The sequence below is a fragment of the Neopelma chrysocephalum genome, unplaced genomic scaffold (assembly GCF_003984885.1).
Source record: "Neopelma chrysocephalum unplaced genomic scaffold, ASM398488v2 Primary Assembly neopelma1_91, whole genome shotgun sequence".
NCBI lineage: Eukaryota > Metazoa > Chordata > Aves > Passeriformes > Pipridae > Neopelma > Neopelma chrysocephalum.
This window is the reverse complement of record NW_020897753.1, coordinates 5,600,861-5,611,785: the sequence shown is the minus strand read 5'-3', so window position 1 is coordinate 5,611,785 and position 10,925 is coordinate 5,600,861. Positions and strand designations below refer to the sequence as shown.

The 10,925-nt window shown below is 44.6% G+C and overlaps 1 protein-coding gene across 3 annotated transcripts in view; it reads left to right on the top strand.

The window, feature by feature from the left end:
* Positions 1 to 381: 381 nt before the first annotated feature.
* Positions 382 to 10,925, top strand: part of VRK2 (VRK serine/threonine kinase 2) — a 34,873-nt gene continuing 24,329 nt past the window's right edge. For all 3 annotated transcript variants that reach the window (XM_027693268.1, XM_027693270.1, XM_027693269.1), the window contains exons 1-4: positions 382 to 598; positions 738 to 878; positions 10,235 to 10,290; positions 10,774 to 10,843. In XM_027693268.1, the coding sequence (XP_027549069.1) occupies positions 743 to 878; positions 10,235 to 10,290; positions 10,774 to 10,843 (262 nt within the window). In that variant the 5' untranslated portion in view covers positions 382 to 598; positions 738 to 742. The remainder of the gene's footprint in view (positions 599 to 737; positions 879 to 10,234; positions 10,291 to 10,773; positions 10,844 to 10,925) is intronic.

The window sequence follows — 10,925 nt, the reverse complement described above, 5'->3', positions numbered from 1 at the left end:
CCTGCTCCCTCTCCCTGCTGCTCCGTCTCCAATCTCCCATCTCCCTTTTCCTCACCCCTGAGGCGAGAAGCCGGAGCCCCTGGGGCTGAGGCGGCTTGGCGGGTGCCATCTCCGTCCTCCATCATCTCCCTGAGGCGAGGAGCCGGAGGGCCTGGGGGTGAGGCGGCTTCGAGGGCGCCATCTCCCTGCTCCGTCCGCCGTCCCCCTGTTGTTCCGCCTCCCAACTCCCAGCTCCAACTCCCCGCTCCATCTCTCCACTGCTCTGACTCCCAACAAGCAGCTCCTTCTACCAATTCCATCTGCCCGCTGCTCCGTCGCCCTGAGGCGAGGGCGGTGTTGGAGCCTCCCGGGCGGGCTGAGGGGAGGCGGGAAATGGCGCGCGCCCCGCCCCGCTGAGGGCCCTGAGGCGGCGGCGGGACTCCCGTCCCGGCCGGGGCTGGCCTGGGGGTGTCCCGGCCCTGCCCCGCTCCCCGCCCAGGGTTTCCCCGCAGGAACACGGCATCCCGCCGCCCGCTCCTCCTCCTGCTGCTGCTGCGGAAGTTCCCGGCCGGGAAGTTTGCGGCCGGCGGCGGCGGGAAGCCGAGGGCGCTCTGCGGAGGTGCGTGAGGGGGAGCGGGACTGAGGGGCAGCGCCCCGCGCCCCTGCTCCGAGCTGCGGGCAAAGCCCACCGGGGTAGAGTGTATCTTCTGGCAACTTTTCTCTGCAAACTTTCTCTTTCATTTTCTCCCCCTCTCAAGGTACGATGCCGCCCAAGGGTCCCGGCAAAGGCAAGCTGCCAGTCCCTCTCCCTAAAGACATGATCCTGAAAGACACCGAAGGAAAAACCTGGAGGCTGGGCAATCAGATCGGCCAGGGAGGATTTGGCTTGATCTATTTAGGTAAAAAAGCGGTGGTAATTAAGAGGGTGACTTGTAACTTTCTGAGCTGGGTAAAGCAGAAAGGATTTAAAAAGTTACTGTTGTTTACATGCTGGTGGTGATCCTTGCTGAAGTGTGGTTTCCTGAGGTTTTTCCCTGCTGTTCCTGTTCCGTCCCTGCTGATGGTGCAGCGTGTTCTCCTCGGGCTGTCCGGCTCAGTTTCTGGTTATTCTAGTGCACTTTCCTATGGATCCTGGGTGGGGCAATCACGGTGCTGCTGTCAAAGAGCGCTGCCAGGTGATGCTTGTCAAAGAAAAAGTTGCTTTTGTTAGGCACTGCTTTGGGCTTAGGCCAGTCTCATGCTCTGTAGCACTCTTTCAGTTTTTGGCTGTTAGAAATGTTGTTTTCTGGCCAAGAAAGCATCCAAGGTATGTAACAGGCACAATAGTTAGCTGGGTGTTGCCTCTAAATTCAAACCTTTTCACCAGGGGTGGAAATGCTGTTCTTTATTTGCTCTGGCCTAGATATGCTTCTGTGTTTTCTTCAGAAGCAGCTGCTGCAGTTCAGTGAGATTGTGCTTTATGAGGAGAGAGCAGTCCTGAAAGGCAGTTTGTAAAGCATTCTGGGTCACTGGAGACTGTATAATGCATATTACTGTTGCTGGGCTCTCTGAAAAAGCAAATCCTGTGTTCAAGGCAATATTATGAGTTTGGTGGTTTGGTTTTTCTTCTTTTCATTGCATACACAAACTAGTCCACAGTGACTGTTCAGGATTTGAACTTGTCAAAATTGAACTTGAAATACATTGAGCTAGTATTGAGACAGCAGTAAAGAATTACCTAGAAGCAGTTCAGTACGTTGTCCCTGGAGCCAAACATGATCTATTTAAGTTAGAGTAATATTAACTCTATTAGGAATATTAATGCTTAAAACTTCATAAGCAAGTCACTCCTATACACAAACCAACTTCCTTTTATGCATAAATCAGCTATACCCTCTTTGTTTAAGCTTCTCCTTTTTGTGTGTTTCTGCCATGGAAAATACAGTTGTGATTGTTTCCCAGATGCTGCTTGTGAAAAGGGCTTCCCAGTTGTGCTGTTCTTCCAGCTATTAACATGTGCCTGTAAACTACAGGAGGGTGAACCATGGGAGAGTACCTGTGCATCTGGACTGAGGTTGCACCTGGGCTTCAGGTTTGAGTAAAGAAACTTTCTAGGGAGGGAAAAGGAGTAGTCTGGCACTTTGTTCCACCAAATCCTCGTGCAAACAGAGCAAAGCAGTTTCAGTAATGACCTAAATTCCACTGCTTCTGCTTTTCCATAGAGTAAACTCAGTCACTGAGGTACTGAGGTTGTGTGTGTGCTCATGAGTAGTTTGGTATAACCAGGGAATGAGGACATGGCAACCATCAGTGGGTATGGCCCTACAGCTCCCCTTCACTGAAATCTAGGGCTTGTTTTACTTTGGGCTGGATTTGGTGTGGCCTGCTGCGCTGAATGTCCTCACCAAGTGCATGGTTTGGGGCTGAAGGAATTGGTTTGAATCCTGATGTCGCTGTCAGTAGTTGGAGCACATCTGAGAGGTTCCTGTAGAGGAGTTTCTGGTTTGGTTTCCTCTGGAATTGCTGTAGTTCACACACATCTCACTGCTCTGCAGATGGAACCAGTGGGAACGATGGGGGTTTCAGCTAAGTGCAGATACAGAGGAATCAAAAGATAGGGCACTGTTAGAATACTTACATTCTTTTTCCTTTTGGTATCTGTTATCTTATTATGACCTTCTTTGAAACATTAGTTGGTTACATTTGAGAGGTGCTGTGCATAGAGCATATATTAGATGTAACCATAGAAAATAGGCCTTAGCATGAGATAAGAAGTGAAGTTAAAGTGTCTCTGGATATTGTCATTCAAGGATAAAGGAAAGGAAGTTGGAAACTTGCAGAAGTCTCCCACAGAAGGGTCTGAGGGAACTGGGGGTGCAGTGCAGAAAGCAAGGTCATAGTGGGTGTAGTTCTCCAAGAGTAATAAACCCAAAAACACGGTGTTCCTGAATCACACGGGATACAGCCCTGTCATTTTCTGCTGCAATCGGGTCACACTGGACCTTGTGGGTGGTTCAGCATGTGGGATTCAGTCAGTTCCATGTAGATTTGATGACTTTTCTGCCTGATCCCACAGACCACTGAGGTGATTTCATGTATTGTGGTGTTTGTTGCAGTTTGGCTCCCACTGAAAGCAGGCAGTGGATTAGTTTAGAAGGAGAATACAGTCTGGGACCCTTGGTGTTCTGTGTTTTTTTGGAAGTGACAGAATGGCTGAGGAAATGCAGCTGCCACTTTTGTAATGGTATTTGTGTTCATTTAATCTCTTCTGTCAGAAGGGACACTGAATGTTACCTGTAGCACTGAACTGAAGGCTCAGTTCCCCTCGTAGCTCATCCTGCAATTAAAGAGGAAGTGGACAACATTTATCCATAAGTATTGACACTGACTGAAATTGTCTTCCTTTGTCCACCTCTTGATCTCTGATATGTGTTTATGTCATGTGAATCATACCATTTAGTGGCTTTTGGGGGCTTGATGCTACAAAACAGTTCAGCTGTCTTTGATGTGAAGGGATGTGAAGTAGATGACAAACCTTTGAGAGTAAGATAGGGATATTTGGTGCTGAGAGACACCTTCTCTGTGCTGCTCAGACTAATTTTTGGTTGTGAGAGAAGCACTAACTTTCAGGGGTAAGATAACCCAGAAAGAGCTGTGGAGAGCTGGGCGGACAGGAGAGTGGAGGCAGGTTCGATTGCCTGCCAGGAATGAAGAGCACAGCCCTTTTATGAAAGTAAAGGTTAACTTTGCCAGCTATATCTTTTAATAAGTATTTTTACAGTGGCAGTGTAAAGATTTTGATGTGCGTTGTTATAGCTTAATTTCCCATTAAGACTATTCCATACTCCATTAATCCATAACAGTGTTCTTGGGGAATTTTACAGTATCTCTGCAAAATATATTTACAAGGGGTGCATTCTGTGGAGGAAGGTTCTGTGCACTAAATCAAAGCTGCTCAAAGCCCTTTACTGACCCCGAGACCCAGGATGTCAATAGTTCCATGTGCATGGAAGGTACCACTGTCTGCAAGTTCTGTCCTGCCTCATAAATGTTTTCTGATTATCTCTTTCCGGTCTGTGCCAACTTGTTTATTTCTTTGTTGACCAGTTCCTTCCCTTGGATTCCCTTTGCATTTTCACCTGAGCCAGAGCAAATCCAACAGCACAAGGCTTACAAATACTGATCACTCCCAGTTGCTGACAGAAGCAACAAAAACCCTCTCAGAGATGTTCTAGATCTCAGAAGCATTGCTTTTGTCATAGCAAGAACAATCTGGATCATCAACAGGAATTAACTACCCCATTGCACATGAGAAGTTTTATCGTATGTATGTAACTGGTGTTGATTTGGTTTCAGGCACCTCAGAACTGTTGTCCCTTGGATAAGGGGGAGCAGAGGGAAGAGCAGCTGAGGAAGAACGTGGCGTGTTGGTGGTCTCACAACTGGTTTGTAGCTCTGTGGGTACAGTGGCAGCACACTGGAAAATGAACCAAGAGTTTAGCCTTATATTCTCTCATTTGTCACAGTCAGTAATTAACAGCAGTCTTTATATAAATCATTCTCTAGTCCTGCTGCAAGCACTCTATTAATGCACAATTTGGACTGAAAATTTAAATGCAGAAAGGTCACACAATGTTTTGTTAAGATTCCTCTGTCACAGTGGAACCTGCTGTAGACAGCACTCTCTCCTTGCAGACTTCCTTCTCATGGAAACTGGTGGTTCTGCAAAAAATGTATTTTTTTGATATTTATATACACAGGGGGTTGTTAGATGATGTTCATCATAGTACATCCTGCCCTGGCTGTTCTGGGAATCAGGCTGAGACACTGAAAGACAGTTTGTTTCTCTTTCAAACCCACTAATTTCCATGGATAGTTTGTATAGCTTTGAGTGGGGGTGTACATGGGTAGAGGAAGAGAAACATTGGCAGAAGCACACTCTGTCCTTGTCCTACTGCTCATTCCTTGGTTTGCTTGGGAAGCTGGCTCTAGCAATTGTTTCTGGAGAAACAAAGCACTTCAGCAGTTTGCTTAAATTAACTTCACTGAAAATATTTATTAGAGTGAAGCAAATGAATTAAAAATGCAGTAAAAATGATACCAAAAGGTATAAATTCAGCACGATTTTTATTAGCTCAATGGAAAGAAGAATATTAATGGCAAAGTTCTGTAATTAAAAGCACTGGCAGGTAACTCAGGTTAGGGATGGATTTTTTCTTAACCCTCAGATGTTAAAATGCATTTCATCAAAGGTGAAATGTGAAAATAAATTCGTGAGCAGGCAAACAGCACTTCAGGAAGGAGTGTTTTTGTCTAGTCACTAATATTAAACTGTACAAATACAGATATTGCAAGCAGATTACCTAATTTTTCACACTGTAGGCAGACAAATTATAAATTTATCCTGATTTTGCTTACTCGAGGGGTACTTAGGGCTGAGCACAGGGTACAGGATCAGCCTGCAGCACCTGTTAAAGACAAAATCCTCCTTCCTTCAACTGGTGACGACTGCTTCCCTTTGAATCTTCCCCCTTCCTTTTGTTTGGGTCCTCTGTGAGCTACAGGTCTTAACGCTGCAAGTGTAACTCCTTTTTATACAATATTCTAAAGCCTGTTACAAAGTGTGCAGAGCTCATTCCTGTTCCACTGCAGTGTTCTGCCACTTGATGTGTTGGGGGGTTTTTCCCATGTGAGTGGCCTGTGGTCTGGGAGCTGTTGTGCTCTTCTTAGTCCAGCTTTGGAGAGTTCTGAGAGGGAGTTGGACCCTGCTTTGCTGACTAATACTAGAAAGTCAAGAGAGCAGGTTTGACTTGTCTATTTTATTTATTTGATCGGTGGGGGGGTGTTTTTTTGAGCAGGAGGAGCTTTGGAGGGAACCTGTTGCCTTATGGAGGGCACTCCTTCAGCTGCCTTTGGCACCTGGACCCTGCTGGAACTGGCACAGGATCTTCTGAGCGGGCACCATGTCAGACAAGCAGATGGGCTGGAGCAAAACCTTGCCAGAAAACAGTTTGTGCATCAAGTTTTAAATATTAGAGGCCTGGACTGCCATGTGAGAGTGCTGTAAGAGCAGAGCGTGCAGAGCTGTTCTGCCTGGGGTTAAAGGATGTGTCACACCTATTCCAGCTCAGGGGAATTAACTTTGAAAGTCAAACAGTGGCTTCGTTGCTGTGCAACACAAAACTTTGCCTCTGCTGAGTCAAGATTGAGGTTTCCCAGAAACATGAGTCAGAAACGTTCTGAAATTTCCTACCGGTGCTGAATGCTCTGAACTTGGAGGCATTTGGAGTAATCTGCAAACCAGTTTAGTGGTGGAACATGATTTTCTCCCAAAATCAGTTTGGTTGGGTCTCGTGGAAGACGGCTCCACAAGCAGGGTATGGAGAGCTATGTCTGTGTAGTTTGTATAATAAAACTCTACATTTGTAAAGCTTCCTGGGAGAAGAATCCAGAATAAAACCTGTTCAGAAACACTGCTCAGAGGAGAGCCTGTCCAGGAAATGATGATGCAGCTATAAAGTAACAGAGAAGCTGATCTTCCTTAGGCTGCATTTAAAGTGGAGTTTAAACACCCTTCAAGGACTGAATGTTTCAATTCTTGGGAAATATTGGATATTGCAATGTCAGAGAGGGGGAAACAATGTGATTTGTTTGCCTTTAAATATTTTATCTTAGTACCCTCCTCATGCAGGAAATAGTGATGTGTTAAATGCTACTTTTTATTCACTTGTGTGCATTTTGTTCTTAGTAATTCTATTGCTGCAACTTGGATCCTTTTTTATTGTTAGATAACGCTCTATTTTATCTATTTTATTGTTAGCAACACTTCCACCCTGTTTGTTACCCATTAAATTTAACAACTCTTGGCTTGACTGAAACGGGGTCTGAATTTTCCCAGCTTTTTTTGATAGGTCGCCTGTAGCTCCAAAATGGGATATTTTTGAGATTTGTTTCTATTTCTGCAAAAACTAAGCTGATAAATCGCTCTTCAGGATTAGCTAATGAATGGAACAAAGCAAAAGTAAAATACTAGCAACCCCAGAACTAATGAAAATAGTTTTATTCATGTTTCCCAAACAAATCTATCCTGAAAATATCCAGCAGTGGCAAAGACACCAGCTGTGGACAGGAGCAGGGATGTTCTTCCAAACTGCCAAACCAACGCTGTTTTCTTTTCCACTGTGTAAACTTTGTCAGCAAAACTGGTTCTGTGAGAGCCATTGAAAATATTTCACCATATTCCAAATGTGGCTGCCACAAATTAACTGCTAAAACTACAACAAGCACGTTTGAACTGGCAAAGGGAGCTGGCACACGTGTCTCTGTGGGGCTGCAATTGTGCTGGGTGCTTGGAGGAAATGCAGCTCATCCACAAACACCCTTTTGTTACCCTGTCTTAGTAACATTTAGAAAGCCACCTTAATTAAGGTGGTGGCAACAAAAAGGGATGAAATCCACGATTTAAATGGGTGATAAGACCAAAACTGCTGTGCCTGGGTGAGGCCAGGGAATCCTGGCCATGGGATAACTGGGGGTGGGTTATTTGCTGTGTTGTGCAGGCTCAGCAGTTGGAAATGATGGCCAAGGATGTGGATCTTACTGGGGCATTTTAAATTGGTGTAGCTGGCTGGGATTGTGGGATGGGAAGGAGGAAGGGAAAGCAGAGCAAATGTTTTGTGAGACCCCTCTTGGCATGAGGTGGAAACAGCCACAGCCCCCTCCACAGCTTCATCTGGCACCAGTGTTCCCAGTTAGTGGTTTTGATTGTGCCCCCACATGTCTAGCTGATAAAACCAACAGAAACGGGGAACCCTCACACTTCTTAAGCTGCTATAGGATTTTTTGCACACATAATCTCCCCCTCCAGTACTTCTGTGCCATCAGAGCCCTCCTGCCTGTCAGCACAGCCTCCTGCAGAGCCCGTGCTCACTGTCCTGCAGTCTGGCATTTCACTGATTGTAATATTATAAATAGCCATGTGCCACCACACAGAACGAGGCGAGCACATGGCTAATTACGGGTGTGCAGTAATTAACCAGGAGCTAAACTCGCAGGAGAGTATGTGGCGGTGGGCTATGAGGTATGTAATCAGACTGTTTGTTAAACCTTGGGAGCCTTTCCAGTCTGTTAAGTAACTATACATAGTAATGAGACAATTTTTTAAAAACCATTTATGTTTGTTTATGGACAGAAAAATAGTCTGTCTCTTTTCTGAGCTGTGGCTGAAGTGTTGCTGCCTGAGAGCTGAGTGGTTCGTTTTACTGATGTGACAAAAGGTGTGCACACCACTTCTGCTTGTCTGTGTGTATGAGATGGATTGGTTAAGCACTGCCTGGGTAAGAAGTTTGGAGTGTTGTTCCTGGGGAATGCTGTGCTTTGTTTCATGTCTGTGCAGTAAAACACCATTTCTGCTCTTGTAGGTTTGAATGTTGTGGAACTCATTTTGTGGGGCACCCGTTCTGGGATCCTGTTGAGCTTTGTCTGTTCTCCCCTTTCCCATTGTAACAATTGCCAGTTAGTTTTGGTTTGATTTTTCCTGAGGATGTTCTTTCAGTGGGACTCCAAAAAGCATCACTGTGGCACAGTGTAAGAACCGTGGGGGTCAGGGCCCTTTGCTGGGCTGCCTCCTGTTAATTGCTCTTCTTCATTACCCTGGCAGCTGCTGCTGCCTGTTCCACATTACCAGCAATGAGGCCTCTCTAGAAAATGTCAAGAAGTCTACAGGGAAGTTAGATCAGACTCTTTCAAATTCATTTAAATTTGATACTTCTCTATACCTATCAAAGCTCTGTTAAGTAACTTGGTGCTAAAATACATTTATACAGAGGTTCTGCTCTGGTCTGTGTCAGTAAGGGAGCACATCTAATTCTTTTTGGGGAATGTGATGTTGTTGAATGCAATGAAAACACATGAGATGTGCTCCTTAAACTGATGTCTTCAGCTATTAACACACAGTCTACATGTGGCAAAGAAAGATAAAGATGTAAGTGCCTGTTCCCTAATTCCTAGTTCAGTACAACAATATGGTAGGAACAAAGTTTACCAAAACTTCCTTCCTGGCAGTGGTTTTAATCTGTGTCCTGAACATCTGTTTAATCTGAGTCTATGGATGGTTCCCACCTTCCAGAGCTACTGTTTTAGGATGTTTTCATTCAGGTGGGGAAGTGCCAAGCAGAAGGCAGTGGGGACCCTGTGGGTGTTGGGAGTGTGTTCAGTGCCAAATTCAACCCAGATGCTGAACAGAATTGAAGGGAGATGGCAGCTGAAGGAGTCTGATCACTGTAAAAATATTTTTATGCCCTGACCATCAAAAAAAGTAAGCTTGGGTGGTTTGATTAGATCCAAGTTTACTTGATTTTATGATGTGGATAAAAGTGGTCTGGTTTTGCGTGTGCTCACAGCTGAAGTGTTTCACACCTGGACTGTTGTTGGTATTTGATCATTACAAGGAGTTTGAAAGGGACACTTATTTCCCAGGAACTGTATTCTTTTTAGTTTTTCTCAGTGATGATTCTAAAAGATGATTTAGTCTCATTAAATTTTAATCCCAGTGTAGCTCCATGTGGCTTCAGTCATATCAGAGAGAACTGATGGCTCTGTCAGGGTCAGAAGAAAATAGGATTGCATTGTCTGTGCACGGAGGTTCTGTCTCCTGGGCTGTAATTGGCACCTGTGGGCAATTATTGGTTTGAAATCCCCACTTGCACCGAGAGCACAATCCCTCACTGCCCTCGAGGAGGTGGTGGCTGTGCTGTCCCCAGCTCAGGCCACTGTGTGAATAATGTCAGCACAGAAATCCCGGCTCCGGGGCCAAATGACTGTGGAAGAGAGGAGAGCTGACAATCCTGCCTGGAGCTGTGGAGGTCACAACTTCTGAGGGGTGTCTTTGTCACGACAGTGGATTGACAGCAACCAAATACAGAGGTTTTCCAATTGACTGGAATGACTTAAACAGAGTCTGTTACAATGGAATCCCTCGTTGTGGTGCAAACCTGCAGTGAGGAAGGACATCCTGCTTACTCCTTAATTAACAGCCAGGGAGAGACTCCTGAAAACGTGGGTTAAAATCGCTTCTCTACTTGTTGATTAAAACTTCTCTCTGTGTGTTGTTTTAGTTTTATTTTCTTTGAACTTGGCAAAGCTCTGACCTTTAAAAGCAGCAATTCAGACAAAATGCTGTGTATCTTTTTGGTTGCCTTAGTGTGAAGCACAGTCTTTGTTTGCAATGATATTTTGTTGCACACAGCCTGATCTCCATCTCTTTCTTCCTTTGCAGCATCCCCTCACACTCGTGTTCCTGTACAAGATGATGCAGTTCATGTAATTAAAGTGGTAATGTTTAGCTCTCATTTCTAAATTATTAACTTGCATGCAGTTCTTTCTCTTAATTATCTCTCCTTATTTGCAGCATTGGGTCTGTATTGCATGCTTGTGGCTTTTTTTTTAACAGACTTTCCCGCTTGGGGATGTGTTTGGCATTTCCATGACACACAGTATTTCCTGGACATGATTCTTTCCTTTCCTTGATTGAAGCTCTTAACAGTTTAGTAAGGAAAATTAGATCTTAAACACACCTGATCTACAATATTTCTGAAAATAGGGTCTTAAATAATGCCTGAAAGAATCTGTGTTGTTTATGAAAATGTGTTGCCAAACACATTTCTTTTTAGCTACTTATTAAAATTACAGTTCAGATGGCATGGATGTGGGGGGAAAAGGGATTTCATCCTCTAGGAATTTCTTACGTGCTTTGCTTTAGAAATTGTTGTCTTTCTAATGCCTTTGATGATACCGAGTTTATTTATTTCTCAACAGGAATATCTTGAAAACGGCCCCTTATTTTCTGAGCTGAAATTTTACCAGAGGGCTGCAAAACAAGAGCACAGTAAGTAATGTATCAACTCTGATTCAGGTGGATTTAAGGACAAGTTTGGGTTTGACTACTTCTAATAAGAACTGTTGCTACC